The following is a 21,664-nucleotide window of genomic DNA, read 5'->3' as shown; positions in this document are numbered from 1 at the left end:
AAAGTCTTTTTTAATTGATTTTAAAATTTGGTTCCTTGTGCTTCTTGCATCTTATTTATTTATTTATTTATTATTAGTGAAACACCGTGAGGTACAGTTGTAGACTTAGAAACTTTCGTGCTTGGGTTTCAATTATACAATGATCGAGTACCCATCCCTCTACCAGTGCCCATTCTCCACCACCAATGATCCCAGTAGCCCTCCCCCCCGCGCCCCCCCCTCCCCGGCCTCTGTGGCAGGGCATTCCCTTTTGCTCACTCTTTCCTTTAGGGTGTTGTAGTTTGCAATAGAGGTATTGAGTGGCCATTGTGTTCGGTCTGTAGTCTACTTTCAGCACGCATCTTGCTGGCTTCCAAGCCATGGAGCAGACCTCCTGGTATTTATCTCAACTATTCTTGGGTGTTCAACTCCCATTCTGTTATTTTGTATTCCCCAGATGAGTGCAATCTTTCTATGTTTGTCCCTGTCTTTCTGGCTCATTTCACTTAGCATGATACTTTCCATGTAGAACCACTTGTATGTAAATTTCATGACTTCATCTTTTCTAACAGCTGCATAGTATTCCATTGTGTACATGTACCAAAGTTTCTTTAACCAGTCATCTGCTCTTGGGCACTTGGGTTTTTTCCAGATTTTGACTATTGTGAACAGTGCAGCAATGAACATAGAAGTGCAGATGTCATTTTGACTGTACTTTTTTGCCTCTTCGGGGTATATTCCCAGAGTGGTATTGCTGGCTCAGATGGGAGCTCAATTTCTAATTTTTTGAGAATCGTCCATCCTGTTTTCCAAAAGGGCTGAACCAGTTGGCATTCCCACCAGCAGTGAAGGAGGGTTCCTTTCTTGCCACATCCGCACCAGCACTGGTTGCTTTTGTTCTTTTGGATGTGGGGCAGTCTCTGTGGTGTGAGATGGTTTCTTATTGTTGTTTTGATCTGCATCTCCCTGATGATTAGTGATGTAGAGCGTTTTCTCATGTGCCTTTTTCTTTCTTGCATCTTATTTAAACATTCATTGCCAAGTCCAAGGACAGATTCACTTCTACATTTTCCTGTAAGAGTTATAGCTTTACATTTAAATTGCAGATCCACTTGCCATTAATTTTTGATTATAGTATGAGATAAGGTTTTGACCTCATTCTTTTGCTCTAGGCTCTTCAGTTTTGTCAGCATAACACCTTGGAAAGACCCCATTGAATGGTCTTGGCACCCTTGTTGAAAATCGATCACCATAGATATATGGATCTATTTTTGGATTCTAAATTCAATTCCATTGATCTATGTCTATCTTTTTGTCAGTACCACATTAACTTAATTACTTTTGCCTTTTGCATTGTAAAAAACTTTTTCTTTGGAGTGGGGAGTCACACCACATATTACTCAGTGAGTCCTCCTGACTAGGGACCTTGTGGTGCTGAGACTGGGGACCTTGTGGTCCTCCTTTATGCAAAACATACACTTAACCCTTTGAGCTCGCTGTCTAGTCCGCCTAGTCCTGTAAAAAAGTTTTGAAATTGAAAAATGTGAGCCCTCCAACCACTTTTTCCCTTTTCAAATATGTTTGGCTATTTTGAACCCATTGAGTTTCCATGTTAATTTTAGAATCACCATTGCAATTTCTACAGTGAGCCCAGCTTGAGTTTTGATAGAGATTGTGTCAAATCTGTAGATCAGTTTGGAGAGTGTAGCTATCTAAATCATCTTGACTCTTCCAAATATGATCATGGAATTTATTGCATTTATTTAGAATTTAATTTCTTTCATAAATGTTTTGAATTTTGGGAGGAATAAATTTTGTACTACTTTTGTTAAGTTTATGCTTAAATATTTTTTCTTATCAATACTTTTGTAATTGGACTTGATTTCTCAATTTTATTTTCAGATTATTTATTGATAATGTTTAGGAATACAGTTGATTTTCCTATATGGCTCAATATCTTGTAATCCTAATAAATTGACTTTATATTAGTTCTAATAGTTTTTGTAGTGAATTTCATAGGATTTTCTGTATACAAGGTCATGTCAACTGTGAATGAGAGAGTTTCATATCTTTGGATGCCTTTTTTTTTCCCTGTTTAGTTTCTTTGGTGAGAACCTCCAGTACAATGTTAAATAGAAGTGGTCAGAGTGGATATCATTGGCTCTTCCTTATTTTATGGATTAAGTATCTACTCTTTTATTATTCAGTATGACATATGAGCTGTGCATTTTTATAATATACTTTATCATATTGAAGAATTTCCCTTTTATTAGTTTCTGAATATTTTTAGACCAGAGTTCTGGAATTTGTCAAACCTTCTATTTTTGATGTCTATTGAGATGATACTGTGTTTTTTTTGTTCTATTTATATAATATATACATTAATTGACTTTAAGATTGTCAACCAGCTTGTATTCCTTGGATAAATCCCACATAGACATTATGTATAATTATTTTTACATTCTTTTGGATTAGTTTGTTAGCATTTTGAGAATTTCTGCATGTATATTAGTAAGATTTATTGATCTGTAGTTCTCCATGTGTTTATTTTATTGTTTTTGTTGTTGTTGTTGTTGCTTTGGTTTCATGTCACAGCCAGTGATCCATGGGGATTGCTTTTGCCACGGTGCTCAGGGCTTGCTCTTGGAAGTGCGGTTTGAACCATGTGGTGCTGGGGATAGGACCTAGGTCTCTTGCATGCAGACTGTGTGCTTCAGCCCTTTAAGCCACAGCACTGATCTGTAATTTTCTTTTTGGGATGGGGCCTTCTGGGTAGTGCTCAGCAGCCTGGGGGCCTTACCAGTGATTCTTGGCCAACCAGACCAATGGTGCAGTCAGTGCAAGGGCTTGAGGATGGCCTGCTGCTCAGGTCCTGTGGCGCTGGGTATCACTTGGGTTACCCCAACAATGCTCAGGGCCTTGAGGGTCACACCTGGTGGTACTTGTCGGCCTCTAGAACTGCACCCAGTCACGCTTGGGCACTATATGGTGCCAGAGACTCAACTCAGGTTGGGAACATTCTACTCATGTGCCCTCATTGCTGTCCTCCTAATCCCTATAGTGTCTTACAACATTTTTGATTTTGGTGTCAGGGTAATATTTGCCTCGTAGCATAAGTCAGGAAGCGTTCCTTCTAATTTTGGAAGGCTTATGAGGAATTAATGTTAATTTGGTAGAATTCACAGATGAAGGAAGTCATCTGGGCCTGGCCTTTTCATTGTGCCCAGTTTCTTTTCCTTTTTGAGCCACACCCTGTGGTGCTCAGGGGCTACTCCTTGGCCCTGCCCTCAGGAATCAGGAAATACTCCTGCCAGTACTCTGGGAACCATATGGGGTGCCAAGGATAGAACCTGGATCGGCTGTGTGCAAGGCAAGCGCCCTACCCGTTGTCCATCCCTGGAGACTGAATCTTGGGACAGGCAGTGGCTTGGGGAACTTGATGTTTCCAGCACTCGCCCTCGGGTTCCCTCTTGACAGAGGCCAAGTGACAGCTCTTCCCAGGGCCATTTGCCAGCTTAGTGCATTTAATTTTGTCTCTTGGGTTGAGTATTGTTTGGTCCCCCAACTCTGCAAAATAAAATTCTCTTAATGATCCAAGTTCATCTTGTCCTAGGGAGGCCCCGGGCCAGGCTCCCACTGCTGGTCCCTAGCTGACGCCTGTCTCTAGCCCAACGTCCAGGCTGATGGTCTTCTCTCTCTTGTGTCTTTCAGTCAGCTGAATTCTTCGAAATGCTGGAGAAAATGCAGGTGAGTATCCCCGAAGTGTGGGAGCTGAGACTTGGTGGGAATGTGACAGTGACCTTAAGGGACGCGCCGCAGGCAGAACCCACTGGCAGTACTTGGGGACCTTTCAGGGAGGTGCAGAGAAGGAAGAACTCCTGGTTTCCACAGCCTGAACAACCTCTTAGCCCATTTCTCTGTAGAGCAGCACAGAGGGTGCCAACCCCCTGGCTAGAGAATGAGGAGGAGCTAAAGCAGAGCTGTACTCCCCCTGTGCCCCCCTCCCCTGCACTGCAAAATGGATCAGTGGACTTCAGAGGGTCTGTTGTTCTGGAATGGATTAGCAAGAAAATCTGAGAGCAAGTCCTTTCTTAGGAGTGTTGTCTTGTCGCTGGGAGACAGAACTGAGTTCCAGGCCTGCGTCTAACATACTAGCTCAAAGCTCCTTCTGTTTTCTAAGTTGCTCACTCCTCTTTCCATTGACTGCTTTCCTCTCACTGACACAGTGACGGTCCTTCCTTTTCCACCTCCCCCAAACAGTTCTGTGACCATGGGGGTGTCCTTCAAGGCAGTGCTGACACAGCCTACTTTGGAGAGAGCATCTGATCCCAGTGGTCACCCCAGAGCCTTCAGATGACAGTTGTTTCCCTGGCATTGTCACCTGGGTGTCTGAATGCTCAGTTACAAATTGGGGCTATCCCCATTCTTGTTCTTGGGTTTGATTGATTTACTTACCAAGAACCAATGTGTTATTATTGCTGTTATTATTAGTTTGGGGCGGCCACACCTAACTAAGCTCAGAGCTGACTCCTAGATCAGGAATCACTCCTGGCAGTCCTCAGGGGGCCCTGTGCAGTGCTGGGTAGTGAGCTGGGGTCAGCTACTTGCAAGAGAAGTGCTTTACCCCTTTACCAATGTATTATAAGAGTCTCTAAGTAATAGCCAGATGGAAATGTTGCAAAGGGGTAGGTGTGCGGAAAGAACTTCCATGCTCCTGGCACTCACTCTCCCAGCACCTTCACGTGCTGGCTTGCAAGGCCTGGTTGATGAAATCTTTCAGTCCTGGTGACTGACTCAATTCCAGCCCCTCTCCCTTTCCTGTACATTCGTTGGGTGGGGTGGGACCTAAAAGTTCCAGCCTTCTAATCTTGGTTGGTTCCCTTGGCAACCGCCTCCCCCATTCTTAGTGGCTGTCAAGAAGCCACTTCATTAACATAAGTATATGAAAAACAAGACAAGCCTTTTCACTTTTATGACTCTGGAACTGTTTCAGGAACCTAGGACAAAAGGTGAAATCCTGAACAGAAAAATGCTCCTAAGTGCTCCTGTTGCGCTTATCCCATAGGAAATTCCAAGGGTAATTTTAGGAGCTTTGTGGCAGGAACTGAATGAAGACCAAATCTGTGTTTCTTATTATAAATCACAATATCACAGTCTCTATAAATAAATCAGAATAAAAATATCTACTAGCATGGTAGTTGGTTGAAATGAGATAATATATGTAAATTCTTGACTGCATAAGATCTGTCTTTAATGTGCGTGCGGGGGTCCTTTGTAATTACCTGACATTCAAGAGAGGTCTCATAAATTAGAACAACTCACCTGGGAATATGGTTTAATTTATCCAGGTGGAACAGTGGGAAGAAGATGCAGATAATAGCACTGATATTTGAAGCATTTCTCTGGGCTCAAAAATTGACAGACGTTTCTCCTGACCAGGCAGGAAGTTAGCATATTGCTATTATTATCTTTCCATTTCACAGATGAGAAAACCGAGGCACAGATCTTAAACAAAGCACTCAAGGTCTCACAGCTAGCAAGTGGTTTAGCCAGACATTCTGCTATGATTCTTTTGACCCCCTGGTAGATGCTATAGGCTCAAGGATGGGAGTATGTTCTGGAAGCTTTGGAGGAGAGGCAAGTACGGTGCCTCTGCAGAAGCTGAAAGCTGGGTCTCCCAGAGGGGTGGGAAGGGGAGGGCTTGCTGGAGGGAAACGTTTTATTAGTGGTGCTGTCATCATCACAGTAAGTAGCCTCTGTTTCCCACAGCATGTGAACTACCAACTAATTTCACATGCATTTCAGAAACTTACAAGTTGCAGAAACGGAAGTGGTGGGAGACAGTGTATAATTACGTGCTCAGTTACTTGGATGGAAAGGCTGGGATTTTTCACCTCCAACCCTTGAATCCCAGCCCCTGGGAATCTGTCCTGAGGCTGCTGCTCACCTTGTCCTCACCCTGCCTTCTCTGATTGCTCCACCATTGCTCACCACTGACTGGAGTCACCTGCTCCTTTCTGGCTCCTTACTCTCCCTAGGTGGGGCTTCTCCATTCGACCACCTCAATTAGCCCCACTTGTCCAACTGTAGGTCACTCTGTTGGCTGGGGCTCCATTCCTACTGGACCTCTCTGGAGCAGCAGACTGATTTTCATGCTCAGAACTCATGTCCCTGACATCCAGGGCTGGTTTGCTGGTCCCGTCCCAGTGGACAACTGCCCAGTGTTTGGGTCTCTGCCACGTGCCCATGGGGCTACTACCTCACAGAGCCCATGGGCTCCAGCTCCATTTATGTTTGAAGCATATGTGGGAGTCCAGTGGGCAGGAAGCGGGCTGTGGGGTGTGGCTGGATTCCATCATTGTGTGCGGGGTCCGTCTCTCCTCTTGCCTTTCTGCTGATGAGGTCTCATAACAGTTTGGTTTCCAGCGCACACTGATTGGGACAAGCTGTAACCAAGAGCCAGGACTCCCAATTCCTTTCCCCCAGAGTCCGGGGACTGAAGCAGGGCGCCATCCCACAAGAAGCAGCAGAAGTCAAGTGTGCAGGCTTTGTGTCCATTCCGTCTGGGGTCAGATTCTAACTCTGACACTTTTGGGCTGAGTTTGCTTGGCCAAGTGGCTCCGCCTCTCTGTGCTATAGATTCTTGCTGGGGTACCAGAGCGAGGAGGGGTAAAGGGGAATGATAGGACCTTTGTCAAGGAGGGCACAGGTTGGGGAGGGAGCCCAGTGCTGGGCGCTGGGCGGTGGCTCTGCCCTGAGGAGGACTCGGGAGGAGCTTTGCTCTCCTGCCCAGGGGCTGTTCCCAGGTAGGGATGACTAATGCAGGACAAACAAAGCACACTCCTGACATCACCCCTCTCTCCTCCACCCACTTGGCCTCCCTGGGCTGGAGCTGGGGGACCACCCAGGTAACTTGCTTCCTGTGAGGGGAGAAAAGCACCTGTCCCGTCCGCCCACATCCTCCCGCAGGCTGACTCAGGGAGGAGAATTCTGGAGAAGCCCAAGTCTCATTGCCCGCCATGAGCAGGAGCCCAGGCTCCCTGGGCCCCAGGCTGTGGTCGTGCACGAGGTAGACAGATGCAGTTCACGCCCAGCTACTCCCCACTGTGTGCAGTGAGCCAGCCCCCCTCCCCGGAGCCTCCATCTCTGATCTCCGAGGTGAAGGCGGAAGGCGCAGAGGGAGCTTGTGAGGAGGCGTGCTCACTAAAGGCAAGAGGCCCGTGTGTTCTGTCGGCATGTGTTCTGTTGGGGTCGAGCTGTGGCTGCTTCACAGGGGGCCGTGGTCTTTTCCATGTGTCTCCCTGTCTCATCTCCTCATTTGATTCATTCAGGCAGTCTTGGGAATGCCAGGTACGCCCCTTCCACGACAGCCAGGCAAGTCAGAACTTGACTCAAGCACTGCTAGACAAGGCTTTGTGCCCCACAAGAGAATTTTCTAGACACCTGCTCATGAACCCCTCTCACCTGGATTTCGTCCTGGGGTCTGGTCCTTGGGGTGATGCATCTGTGGGGCAAGAGAGTGGGCGTGAGGAAACTCTTTTCACAGATGAAGTCTTTGGGGTCTCCAAGAAGCTCAGCTTTATTAGGCTCCCCTTGTAAGACTGCTGTTGGTGAGGACCTGGCAAAGGCCCTGACCTATGCCCTGAGGACCTCCCAGCAGGATGGAAGTAAAGTGGGGTATGGTGAGGAGTTCAGAGTGCTGATTGTGACACCCACTGATGCAGTTTCCCATCATACTTTCTGGCTCTTGAAGATTGGGAGAAAGTTGAGCATCCCAATAGCTGATACCAATTCATGTTATAACTTGATATCAGTTACTTGTCATGTGCTTAATATTTACCAATATTTAATCTTCATTTCAGAGTCCGTGCCATTATTGTTCCCATTGTACAGATGGGAACACGGAGCCACAGAAGGTTTTTGACCTGGTTGAGGTTGGGTGGTCCTGTGTGGCAGTGTTAGAATTTGAATCCTGGCGATCTGGTTTGAGTTCACCCTCTCAAACCCTGCTTTGAAGAGTGAGGGGGACAGGCGTGTGACGGATGTGCAGGGGCCCAGCTTGCTGACTGTTGCTGTTGTTCTGACTAACCCCACCAGTACTAACACCTCCACTCACCTTCCAGAAGCTCCACTGTGTGGCCTCTTTTGTGACCTCTGCTTTCCCACGATCCTCTTTTCCTTGTTTCTGCAGGGGATCAAGCTTGAAGAGCAGAAGCCAGGACCCCAGAAGAATAAGGTGGGCTGGGTGGGTGAGAGGGTAGTCAGGGGGACTCAGAGAAAGGACTGGGGTCCGCTCTACCTACACTAACTCTCAGTTCTCACTAAAGCCGTGTAAGTGGCTGTGCTTGTGTTGCCTGGTGGTCTCTGAGCAGCCCGGGGTGGGATCTCAGGCTTGCAGCTTGGTCTGGCTTCTCTGCGGCCGATTCTGTGAACCAACCACAGGTAGTGTTTGGAGTGTTGGGCTCCATGCCCTGGACTCCACTGGATGTCCACCTTAGCCTCAGGTTTCCTTTGTATGACTCTGGGTTACAGTTGGTCTCTTGGAGGAGACCCCCCTTTGCTTTGAGGGGCACTGGAGGGACCCAGAGTTGCCTTGGTACAACAGGCCAAGATGAGAAACTAGTGTTGCTAGGCTGTCAGCTCCTTTCTGTATGCATCTTTGCTTGGAATGCTCCGACCCAGCAGGGGAAGAGTCTAGAGAAATTGTAGCTCAGAGCTGCCTTTGGATTCCCTCTGGTGCTCTTCCTGATCTTGCCCCCAAAGCTCCAGGGCAGCCTTCCAGGCCTCCTGACACAGCCCTCGCGGCCCCTGGGGGATTTGGAAATAAGAGTTCACACTTCATGGCTCTGCTGAGACTAATGGTGGTGGTGTGGTTTGCCTTGCAGGATGATTATATCCCGTATCCCAGCATCGATGAGGTAGGAGCCTGTACTGCAGTCTGCTTGCTGCTCTGGGTTGGGGTTTTGGGGTGGGACTGGGGAGCTGATGGCGATGGTCCCCACCCAGCATCATGTAGCATCAAAGCTGGGGTTGGGGCTTGAGGTCCTGAGGCTTCTTCTTGCCTATCCCTTTGTTATTACCACTTGGCCCTGCATGAACAAGGGGATGGTTGTGTTTTTTTTTTTGGGGGGGGGGTCAAATCTGGTGATGCACAGCAGGTACTCTTGACTCTGCAATCAGGAATTACTCCTGGCGGTGCTCAGGTGACCATATGGGATGCTGGGGATCGAACCTGGGCTGGCCGTGTGCAAGGCAAACACCCTGCCCGCTGCTATTGCTCCAGCCCGAACAAGGGGATGATGATCCAGGCTTCCCTCTGGGGGAAACAGGGCTGGGGAAGCTGGAGATAGTTTGGAGCTTAGAGGAGAGCTTCCTGTTACTGCCTCTGCCCGCTGATAGGAAGGAACTCTTTCTGGAGAGTTTCAGAGGTGGGGGTGGAGGATACGACTGCTGGTCTAAACCTCACTCACTTCCCAAATCACATAAACAAGACCCTCTCTTTGTTTCCAGGTGGTGGAGAAAGGAGGCCCATATCCCCTGATTGTCCTCCCCCAGTTTGGCGGCTATTGGATTGAGGACCCGGAGAATGTGGGCACGCCGACCTCGCTGGGTAGCAGCATCTGTGAAGAGGAAGAGGAGGACAGCCTCAGCCCCAGCACCTACGGCTACAAGCTTGAGTGCAAGGGCGAGGCCAGGGCGTACCGCAGGCACTTTCTTGGGAAGGTGAGCTATGCGGGGGGAGTGGGGAGGGGTTTCTCTCCTGTGTCTCTTTCCCTCCTCTTTCCTCCCTCTGGCCATGCTGGGGAGTCTGATTGGCTGTGCTGGAGGCAGGGATGGGGGTGTACAAGAAACCAAGCATCTGGGGGAGCTCAGGGGAGTGTGTCCTAGTGGTCATCCCAGCCCCTTCCTGGTAAACACTGCAGTAGGTCATAGGTGGCATTTGAGTGGGGGTGGAAGGGTGGGATGGAAAATTGTGCAGGTCTCCATTTGCATCTAAAATTATACAACTCTGGGGCTGGAGCGATAGCACAGTGGGCAGGGCGTTTGCCTTGCATACGACCGACCTGGGTTCAATTGCCAGCATCCCATATGGTCCCCCGAGAACGACCAGGAGTAATTCCTGAGTGAAGAGCCAGGAGTAACCCCTGTGCATCGCTGGGTGTGACCTAAAAAGAAAAAAGAAATAAATAAAATAAAATAAAATTCTACAACTCTGTGGACCTGAGTGATAGGACAGCGGGTAGGGTGTTTGCCTTGCATGTGCTCACCCAGGTTTGATCCCTGGCATCCCATATGGTCCCCTGAGTCAGCCAGGAGTTACCCCTGAGCACTGCTGGATGCCCCTCCTGCTCCCCTCAAAAACCTCAAAAAACAAAACAAAAATTTTGCAGCTTGTGGCTGGAGCAATAGCACAGCAGGTAGGGCATTTGCCTTGTATGCGGCCGACCTGGGTTTGATTTCCAGATCCCATATGGTCTCCTGAGTACCACGAGGAGTAATTCCTGAGTGCAAAGCCAGGAGTAACCCCTGTGCATAGCTGGGTGTGACCCAAAAAGAAAAAAAACGTGCAACTCTCTGTCCTTTTTAGTCAAGCAGGTTCCTGGATTGTGTGCTATGAGCACCTGATTGCTGAAAAGTGTCACAGTGGTATTTCTTTAAAGATATTCTGCCCTTCAGACTTTCCAGGCCTAGCAACTTTTGGAAGTCTTTGCCCACCCAGGGCAGCTTTGCAGTCCTACAGGGAGGAGTTGCATTGGGACTCCATCTTGAGAGAGTCCTTAAAACACAGCTCCTGGTCACACTCACACAGGGCAGATCTTTGTGGGCTCAGTGCCTGGAGAGGAGCTCTCGCCCAGAGGTTTTCAGCAGCCCTCTGGTGGTGGTGCCAGGATCCCTTCTACCTTTATACCTTTAGTCCCATAAATAACTGGGATCAAAGGCAAGAAGGTAGATGTGTTGTCTTCTGGAAAAGAATTTGTACTTCAGAGCCGGAAAGATAGTTCAGTGGGTAGGGCATTTGCCTTGCAAGCTGCTAACCAGGTTTGATCCCTGCTACCATATGCAGTCCTCTAAGCCCTGCCATGAGTGAGCCCTGAGCACAGAGTCAGGAGTAAGTCCTGAGCACAGGCAGGTGTGACCCAAAGAAGGGAGGGGAAGACTTTGAGCTTCTTTCAAGGCAGACATGTAGTTGAACTCTGAGTCTGTTGCTTACTGGTTGTGTGATACTACTTAAGACTTTGACTTGGGTGCCACAAGTCATGTTAATTAAACCATATTCAGATGTGAGCCTTGGTGCTACATGTCATTCCAACATGTTAATCTCTCAGAACATCAGTTTACCCATCTGAGAAATGGGGATGGTTGGGAATAAAGGAGACAGTGTTAAGCCCTTAGCCCAGAGCCTGATACATCCTGAGGTCTGAGTATGAACCTATTATAATGGTCATCTTCCCCTGCTTTTTCTTTCTTTCCCCCATACCAGCTGTAGTGATAGTAGCCTTCTTTTTCCTGTTGCTGTGGGGTTTCTCACTCCTGATGAAGGCAGTGTTTTTTTGGGGGGGTGGGAGGCATGTCTGGGGGCTCCTTTCCTCCCCACTAACAGCTGACTTCTGTCTCCAGGACCATCTGAACTTTTACTGCACCGGCAGCAGTCTGGGGAACCTACTTCTGTCCATTAAGTGCGAGGAAGTTGAGGGCATCGAGTACCTGCGGATCATTCTCAGGTGGGGAGGCCATGCCCAGAAGCTCCTGTCTCCTTGTCTCTGCATGTGCTGAGGGGGACAGGCCTGCTGCAGCCCTGGGGCTGAGCCAGAGGTGCCAGCAGGGAGCCCAGGTGTTGTACCAGCTGGCGGATGGCAGAACAAGGAGTGGAGTCAAGTCCAAGGTCACCTCCCCCATACATCGCTGCCTGCCCCTTCTCTCTCATGGGGTCTTGTGGCTCTGAGGTGCAGGGGAAGGAGGGGGAAGGATGGCTCTTCCTGCTGACAGTGGCCAGCCATCCTGGGAGAGGATTTGCCAGAACATCACACGTGGCGAGGCTGAAATCCAGACACGGAGATTGCTGGTATCTCTGTGTGCTGGGTTCCCTGAGATGGAGTGAGGAGCGTGACAAAGTCAGGGTACCTCTGTGGATTATGCTCTCCTTAAGGGTGAGGCTGGGACTAGTTCCAGTTTGGTTCCAGGATTTTATTAGTGATCTGTTTTTTGGTACTGGGGATTGAACTCAGGATGCTTAGTAGATACAAAGCATACACTCGGCTGCTGAGTTACAGCCTTGCCTCTCTCAACTCATATACTTGTAAAAGCTTCCTTTTATTGGGAGTTGTGATAGGTACTAGGGATGCAGTGATGACTGCATCATGGTTCCAGTTCTCTAAAAGCTCACCATGTAGTGGGAGAGAAAACCAGGATATTTTAATGCGTTACGGGCATTCATTTTGCCATGTGCACAGAAGCATGTAGTTTGTGTCTTATTAATGGTTGCCCCTGGTGGGCCAGTGGAGAAGCCGGGAAGGTCAAGTGTGAAGAGCAAGTGCTAATGTTTACAGAGTGCTGTGAATTTGTCAAGCTCCCGTGCCATATTTGTTGAGTCTAATTGGAAAGGCCAGAAGGTATTTGGACAAGAGCAGTCACTTTATTTTCTGTTCACATGTTGAGATAAATATGGGAGGGAATACATATCCCTGTGTGGAAGAGGCAGGTGGGTGGTACGAGTTTTTAGCACCCTTCCTATCTAGGTTTGATTTTTATTAAGGAAGGAAGTGTTTTTCTTCATTGAGATTCACCTGGCTAGAAATCATATCAAATATCAAAATTATCCATTATCAAAATAATCATTGGGCGAGCCATTTCTCTCAGTGAGTATGCTGGATCCTCAACTCTAAATAGGATTTTTAGTGAGGAACATCTGTAAAGAAAATTACTTTCTCTCTTACAAAAATGTTCATATGTTTCTCTCTTACAAAAATGTTCATAGATTAGGAAGAATTCTGAATGTCAAATGTTTCTCTCTTACAAAAATGTTCATAGATTAGGAAGAATTCTGGGAAAGATGGCTGTTTAATATAGAGATCTAGCCCTCTTTTTACTAATTAAAACAAAAGTTAAGTCAGTGCTGAAAGTTGTCAGGAATACAACATCCTTTGATGATTAAAAACTTTTTTTTGATTATCCATGGGGGCAGTTAGGATTATGTGGTATTAGGACTTGAATTCTAGTTCTCCATCCAGAGGAAGCAGGGAAATATATGCAGTTGGAGATTTGGGGGAACCCATATTCTTTAGAAGTTGTAACAAACCCTGGAACAATCAGGAATCTCTCTACAAGGAAGTATTTTTGTTGTTGTGGATCATCAGCTTTGGAAATCACTGCCCTGGGGAACCGTAGGGAAAAATTCAAATGTGGCTTCCCAGGACTGGGAATGTAGCTCCGGGGTAAAGTAATTGCCTTGCATGTGTGAGATCCCAAGTTTGAACTCCTCACCACAAAATAAAAACGAACCAATCAGACAAGATGAACATAAATGTGACTCTTCCAAATAAAATGCCAGTAAGTGGCCGAGAGGAGCCACACAACATCTAGGAAGTTGCATAACCACATCATATATTTGGATTGAAGGCCAGATCAAATTAAAGATCAGGCATGAAAAATATGGTCTTTTGACTTAGTAACTTTACCAGACACAAAAAGGAAATTGTCCAGAGATGTAATTCCCCTGCTGACAGGTACCCTATCCAGCTTTTTTTTCTCATTCCCACTGGCTTCATGATTAATTAATGTCACAAACAGCTTTCCAGCCCAGAATCTGAGAAGAGTATAGCTTTTTTGTGCAGTGAAAATAGCCAAGAGGAATCTACCCACAGTTTCGAAACAACAACCTGAGTAGATTGCTGTTGTTTTGTTTTAGGGCCATACCCAGCTATGCTCAGGACTTACACCTGGCCCTGTGCTCAAGGATCACTTTTGGTGGGACTTGGGGGATCATATGGGGTGACAGGGATCAAACCCATGTGCAAGACAAGGGCCCTACCTGCAGTACTGTCACTCCAGCCGAAATCTGGGTAGATTTTTACCTTTTCATAATAAATAAGGTAAAAGCCCTCACAGGTGACTGGAAGGAAAGATTCTGTGCCTAAGAAAGCAGAACAGCACTGGAAGGTGGAAACTAACCAAGTTTTGAAAAGGGTCTGCTAGAGAAAATCAAAATGGATATTTAGTGACATATTTTTAGCAAGCTTCTAGAAAAAAAGAATAACTCTAAGGAAGGAAAAGTGGATGAAACAATACAGATGAAAGGTTGGCCAAGTTAAGGAAGTAATGTAAGAAAACTAAAATGGGAAAAAGAATGTTAAATGGCATTAGAAGCAAAACACAAACAAACTCTGTCCTCCTGTTGTTCATCGATTTTTGCTCGAGCGGGCCTAGTAACGTCTCCATTGTGAGACTTGTTGTTACTGTGTTTGACATATCGAATACGTCACGGGGAGCTTGCCAGGCTCTGCCGTGCGGGCGAGATACTCTCGGTAGCTTGCCGGGCTCTCCGAGAGGGGCGGAGGAATCGAACCTGGCTCGGCTGGGCTGGCTGCACGCAAGGCAAATGCCCTACCGCTGTGCTATCGCTCCAGCCACAAACAGTGAATGGAATTTATTTTGTGGAAAGCCAGTTAGTAAATTAAGAACAAGTTCAGGGACCAGAGCAGTGCGCATATGCTTTATATACGGGAGCCTGGGCTTCAGTCCCTAGGGACTGCGTAGTCTCCTGAGCTTTACTGGGAGCAAGTCCTTAGCTCCAACCTGGAGTAGCCCCTGAGCACTGTCAGCTATGGTTCCCAAACACCTTCTTCCTAAATAAAGAGCAAGTTTAGGAAGTGAAAACAGAGGATAAGCAAGTTATGATGACTATACAGTATAACAAACAAGAATGAAACCTGGGTAACTGATGCTCTTTGACTGATTGAAGATTTAAATCTATAGATCAAAATGACTCATCCAGTATCAGAAGAAAAGAAATGAAGTGAATAGCTGAGATATATTAGGTGAGAATTTAGTATTGCATGGATATAAAGTCACCGGTAGAATGAAAATATTCCAAGTAATAAGGGAAGGCAAAGAAAAATACATATAGAAAAAGAAATAATAAATATTATAAAATACAGATAGAAGTGCATAGAAAATAATAAGTATAAATGAATAAAATTTTACTACTGAACAACAAAGATATTGGATAATTCCTTTAAAAAATCCTGTAAATCAATCTATCATTCTAATTTTATTTGAGAAAGTATCTCAGAATATTTAAAAAGAGAAATGATTAGAAAAAGTTATCTCAAATGCCAGAGGAAGACAGATGTGGTATATTAATATGGAAAAGTAGAATCAAGGAAAAAACTCCTATAACCAAGAGGGCTATTGTCAGTTAATAGAAGGTGGAATCCATAATGAAGATACCTGATGAACCTTTATATTATCAATATTATATTGCAATGCTACTAATATGGGCTGGAGTGATAGCACAGTGGGTAAGGCATTTGCCTTGCATGGGGCTGATATGGCCAACCCAGGTTTGATTCCTCCGCCCCTCTCGGAGAGCCTGGCAAGCTACTGAGAGTATCTCGCCATCATAGCAAAGCCTGGCAAGCTCCCCGTGATGTATTTAATATGCCCAAAACAGTAACAAGTCCCACAATTTGTTGAGAGACGTTACTGGTACCCACTTGAGCAAATCGATGAACAATGGGAGGACAGTACTCCAGTGACAGTGCTATATTATGTAGCATACAGCAGTGTGTATATAATGACTTAATATGGAGAAATTCAGATCATAACTTAGTGGTTTATTGTTTATTATTGATTAGAAAGAAAGACTTTATTGGCACTATAAGATACTTATTGGGGGGAACAAGTCTGACCAGTAGAAGCTGATTTTAGTGCTTATTTTATACATTTCCATGCTTGAAAAGTCTAGGACAGGTAAAAACTAGACACTATGGTTAATGTTATTGGCCTTATTTGTGTCAATTATATACATATTAAATTAAGAAACTGTATCTTACTCAAACTGTGATCCTCTGAGATTTTTTTGACTTAATTTTGGATCATATCCAGTGGTGCTTAGGGTTTCCTCCTGGCTCTGTGTTCAGGAATCACTCCTTCCTGGCAGTGTTTGGGGGACCATATGCAGTGCTATAGATTGAACCTGGTCAACTGTGTCCAAGGCAAGTGCCTTAACTCTTGTGCTGCTGAACTTTTGTTTTGTTTTGGAACAATACATAGTGCTTGGTAGAAGGTTATTTGTGGCTCAGTGTTTGGGGGTCACTCCTGGAAGCACTCGGGGTACCATATTGTGCTGGGATCTAAACTGGACTCCAGTCCATTGAGCCACCTCCCTGGTTTCCATCTGAGATTTTTGTTTCTTTTCAAGGCTGTATGGATTTACCCAAATTCGTTTAGTCAATCAGTAACTTTCTGTAGATCTGCTACACTAGAATTATCTTGAACTTTAAAACAAAGCAAAGGAAAAAAAGAGCAAAACCCAGACAACTAAATCCCAGTCACTAAAAAATGCATGTTTTGAACATACACATGTAAAATATAAAGACATATAAATGCTACTTCCATATTTCTTTTTCCCCATTATAGTATTCTGCAGAACATGTTATTTAGTAGCTTCACAATTTACCTAGAGTTCTATTAGTAATTAAGAGCTATTAGTAATAATATCTATTAGTAATAAAGAGCTATTAGTAGTAATATCTATTAGTAATAAAGAGCTTTTCAATTCTTTTTAGTAATGTATAGTATTCCATTGCATGCAAGTAAAATTATATAGTTTTTCATTCATGTCTCTTGTTAGTATTTTGATGTCACAGATAATGCTGAAGTGAATAGCCTTGTGCATGTGTCAATTTGTATAGATTAAAATAATTTCTCAGAAATGAACTGGGTCAAAACTTAAATGTATTTATATTTTTAGTTAGTATAGCCAAATTGCCCTCAGAAAAAACTGCATAAAATTGAACTTCTATTGGTATTTATTTTTCCAAGTTTGTCTAACAGATTGTATTCTCAAACCCGTGAATTTTTGCCTATATGGTGCCAACTGGTATTTTAGTATAGTTTAAATTGGCAATAGTTGGGAACTGGAGTGATAGTACAGTGGATAGGGTGTTTGCCTATCCTGATTCCTGATGGAATCAGCTGACCCTGATTCCATCCCCAGCATCTCATATGGTCCCCTGAGTCCCACTAGGAGTGATTCCTTAGTGCAGAGCCAGGATTAACCTCTGAACACTACTAAGTGTGGCCCAAAAACAAACAAAAAATTGACAACAATTCTGTTAAATGATGTTGAACAATTCTTTATAATTTAAGGATTACTCATTTTACGTGAACTATGTATAAGGTTTGCTAAAAAATTGGGTTGGTTGCCAAATTTTCTATTTTTATTTAAAAATTTTTTTAGTGTCAGGGATTCATTCATCCCAGGGCCTTATAGATGTCTGAGATAAGTGCTCTAATAGTGAGAAACTGGTTCAAAACAAAATAGAAACTGGTTTAAAGTTTCTATTTTGATCCACAAAGTAAATCTTTAAAAAAATTTTTTTTGAATCACAGTGAGATACACAGGTACAAGGTTGTTCATGATTAGGTTTCACTTACATAATGTTCCAGTTATACCCATCCCTTCACCAGTGTACATTTCCCACCACCATTGCCCCCCCACACTTTTCTTCTTTCTCTCTTTACAAAATACAAACATTAGACATTTTTCAGATATATTTGTTACAATATGACAATAAATTAATAATAAAACAAATGTGAGAGGAAATCTACTAACCCCTTAGAAATAAATATCTTAACACTTTTCTAAAATAACTTTTAGATCAATGAGAAAATCAAAGCTAAAGTTATTGGACATTTATAAAGTAATTATGAAATTATATATAAAACTTCTGAGTTGTTTTTTGAAGGAAATACATCACTTTACATGGTTTTCTATTACATGACAAAGAATAGGAACCAGAGAGACAGCACAGCAGATAAAGCACTTGCCTTACATGTGACTAACCTGGGTTCCGTCCCTGCTGCATATGGTCCCCATATGGCCTGGATTGATTCCTGAGCACGGAATTGGATGTGAGCCCTGAGCGCAGTGAGTGTGGCCCCAAAACTAGGGAAAAAAAGAGAAAAATACTTGCAAGCTTTAGTAACATGTCTGTGCTGTACCTCCCATTTGTGAAATCATGATGGTAGCATATACCTTATAGTTGTTTGGATGCTTATGCTGTGCCAGAGCTTGTCTGATATGCAGTGACTAGCCAACAGTTTTAGAGCCTGTTATCAGTATTATTCTTAATGAAAATGAGAGGGAGAAATTAACAAGATTAAAGTTCAATTTATAAGTAGAAGTAGAACAAACATGAGACTTGATTAATTATTTCTTTTGGAGGAACAAAGCAATGACAACAAAGATATCTAGCTGGTCAAATAGAGAGAAAAAAATAAAAGTACATGAAATTAGGCACCAGGAAGGCATATGATTACAGGTAGGAAGAAATCAAACAATTATTAATAGATGTTAAATTTAACCCATGCTATTAACTTGGAAATTTTATTTAAAACAGATGTCTTTCTAGGAAAGTATATGTTATCAAATGTAATTCAACAAGTGGTAAAAATCTGTATAGATCAGTAACTATGGAATAAATTTAAAAAGTTCTTAAAGAAGTCTCTCTTTAAAAGAAACAGATCCATTGCTATTTAGACTGTTCAAGAGGAAAGAAAAATTTGGACAAATTCCAATTGAATTTCACATTATAATGTTAATTGTTAAATTCAAGTTAAAATTGTTAAATTTAAGATTCTCTTGAAAATAATCAGACAGGGAATTCTGCTCTCCTTCTGTGGAAGACTTCCTGTTCTTCCCCCCCCCCCCCCTTAAATAAAACCTTTTCTAAATGTGGCAAGAAAGAAAAATATAAGACAAATAAGTTAAAAATTTTAAGAGTAGAGGCCAGTATACCTTGTTAATATAAAAAATATTCTAAACAAAATACCAGTCCAAATAACTCAGACCCAAATAGTCTATTAAAGTATTATTCATTATGGTCAAGGAAGAGTTACTTTAGAAGTGTAGGAATGGTTAATGTTAACAAATTCATTCATTCAGTGTTTGTTTAACCTAGAGTTAATGGTACCAGTCTTTCTTGAGGGGCAGAGATAGTGTGAAGGGTAAGCTCTTATCTAGCTATAGAAAGCATTAAATATGTGTTAGATATTCTTATTCCTGCTCTTATTCTTACTCATCCTTATATGGACTTAGATTATTATAGCTTAGTGAGGGTGGTCCAAAGATAGATAATTATGGGAGAACTAAAAGAACTTCAAACAGCCTGAATGTAGCATGTGTGTCTGAATGTGTCTGTATGTACGAGTACATGTGAGATCGAGAGGCCATATTGGAGAGGTTAAGACAGACTTATTCATGTATGGACTATGTCTAGGAAATTAAGTTTTATCTTATGAACATGAAAAGAGTCAATGAAAGGTGAATTCGTGATCCGATTTGCATTGTCAAATAAGCTAGAATAAGGAGAATGGCTTGGAGGGAAGGCAAGGACAGAACTAGGAAGATGAGTCAGGAGGCTGCCTGATGAGCTTGATGGTTATCATCACAGGGATTCTCTAGACAGGCAGGTTGTATGATGTGAATCCTGTGCAGACCAGCAACCCTGAGAGGAACTGAACCAGGGCACCTTGCATGGAGGAAAGAGAAGGAGTGGAAAATTTTAAAACACCTGGAAAAACTGGCATTAGGAAAGACAGTCCCACACGTCAATAAATGAGAGGTTTACTGGTGGTGAAGTACAAAGAATGGTGCACTTCCAAAATGACTTCAAATGAGTATGTTTAAAAGATAACGATTAACATCTACATAAAGGCTAATTGTGATACAGTGAGTGAATAGAAATGAGTTGAGAATGGATATATATGGATAGAAAATTAAAACAGTTGAAATGATTAGACATAAATTAGTTATTAATAAAAACCTCAATGTACAGATAAATTTAACTTAACTGATTCCGAGCCAAAGAGTAAATTTGTGAATTTGAAGAGCATCTCAAAGGTGAATCTAGAATACAGAAGAGATATAGTGATACATCTTATGAAAAAGAAGATATTACGATAATGGACTAAGATACCCAATAACTTGTCTTAGTGGACTTCTAAAAAGAAATAATAGAAAAGTCAGAGGATCGGGCTCCAGAGATGGTACAGGGGATTAGGTGCTTGCCTTGCATGTGGCTGAACTCAGTTCAATCTACAACACTATATATGGTCCCTCCAAGTACTCCTTAGTCTAGAGGTAGGAGCAGTACTTTGGGGCTTCAAACCCCACCCCATCACCAAACCCAGAGTGACTTTTTTTCAGACACTTTGGTAGAAGAAAATGGGATACTCTCTTGAAGGACTTGAAAAAGAGGAAGGAAAGAGAGAAGAGGAAGAAAGAAAGAAGCCCCTTTAAAATTTCTATAGCCAGAAAATCTCAGTGGGGACAACATTAAACTGTTTTCAGATGTTAAGAAGGAATATTTACCATTTACTGTCTCTCCCTGAATTATTGAAGGATGTCCTTTAGTCAGAAAAAAAAGTGAGATTCAAAGAAAGGGTGCAAATAGGAGTGGCAAGAAATCATGTGGATTTGGGCCAGAGGTTAGTCCAGTGACTTTCCCTGGCTGAGTTGGGTTTGATCCCCAGTGCCCCATATGTTCCCCCAAGGCCTGCCGGGAGTATCTCTGAACACACAGTCAGGAGTAAGCCCTGAGCACCACCAGGTGTGGTCCCCAAACAAACAAATAAACAAACAATAAAAACCATGTGGATGGTTGCTGGAAAAAAGTAATTTTTTATGCGTTTGAAGGAAGATTAAGAAATTTACGGGGCTGGAGCAATAGCACAGCAGGTAGGGTGTTTGCCTTGCACGCAGCCAACCTGGGTTCGATTCCCAGCATCCCATATGGTCCCCCGAGCACAACTCCTGAGTCCACGAACCAGGAGTAACTCCTGTGCATCGCCAGGTGTGACCCCCCCCCCCAAAAAAAAAGCAAAAAGAAAAAAAAAGAAATTTACAAAACAAATTTTTATGGTTTAAAAATGGGAAGGACAATATGAAAGGAAGAGTTTCATGGAAAAAAATGTACTTTCCTTCTCAGGAGAAAAATAATTTAGTAACTGTAGAGTTTGTTGGAAAACAGATAAATATATGCATTTTAAAGTCATCTTAAATTCAATCTAAAGCTCCCAAACCAGTAGAGAGATAAGAATAATTTAAAATTGCTTTATTAAATTGTCACTGTCACTGTCACTGTCCTCCCGTTGTTCATCGATTTTGCTTGAGCAGGCCCAGTAATGTCTCCATTTTGAGACTTGTTACTGTGTTTGGCATATTGAATACGTCATGGGTAGCTTGCCAGGCTTTGCCTCGTGGGCGAAATACTCTCGGTAGCTTGCCGGGCTCTCCAAGAGGGGCGGAGGAATCGAACCCGGCTTGGCTGGGCTGGCTGCATGCAAGGCAAATGCCCTACTGCTGTGCAATCACTCCAACCTTTATTAAATTGAAAGCAGGAAAATATAAAGGAAAAGGAAAGAAAATATAGGGTGACAGCAAATACAAAATGTATAAAAA

At 43.7% G+C, this 21,664-nt stretch overlaps 1 protein-coding gene across 5 annotated transcripts in view; it reads left to right on the top strand.

Annotated features, from left to right (window-relative positions):
• RAP1GAP2 (RAP1 GTPase activating protein 2) overlaps nt 1-21,664 on the top strand; it is a 255,702-nt gene that overhangs the window by 181,847 nt on the left and 52,191 nt on the right. For all 5 annotated transcript variants that reach the window (XR_008794265.1, XM_056127861.1, XM_056127863.1 and 2 more), the window contains 5 exons: nt 3,691-3,726; nt 8,171-8,215; nt 8,865-8,897; nt 9,490-9,702; nt 11,599-11,702. Coding sequence is in view for 4 of the 5 variants with exons in the window: in XM_056127861.1 (XP_055983836.1) it covers nt 3,691-3,726; nt 8,171-8,215; nt 8,865-8,897; nt 9,490-9,702; nt 11,599-11,702 (431 nt within the window). In the remaining variant the exon portion in view is untranslated. The remainder of the gene's footprint in view (nt 1-3,690; nt 3,727-8,170; nt 8,216-8,864; nt 8,898-9,489; nt 9,703-11,598; nt 11,703-21,664) is intronic.

This window comes from Sorex fumeus, unplaced genomic scaffold, assembly GCF_029834395.1.
Source record: "Sorex fumeus unplaced genomic scaffold, SorFum_2.1 ptg000063l, whole genome shotgun sequence".
NCBI lineage: Eukaryota > Metazoa > Chordata > Mammalia > Eulipotyphla > Soricidae > Sorex > Sorex fumeus.
Note: the sequence above shows the minus strand (reverse complement) of the source record. Positions and strands in the feature narration are given on the sequence as shown.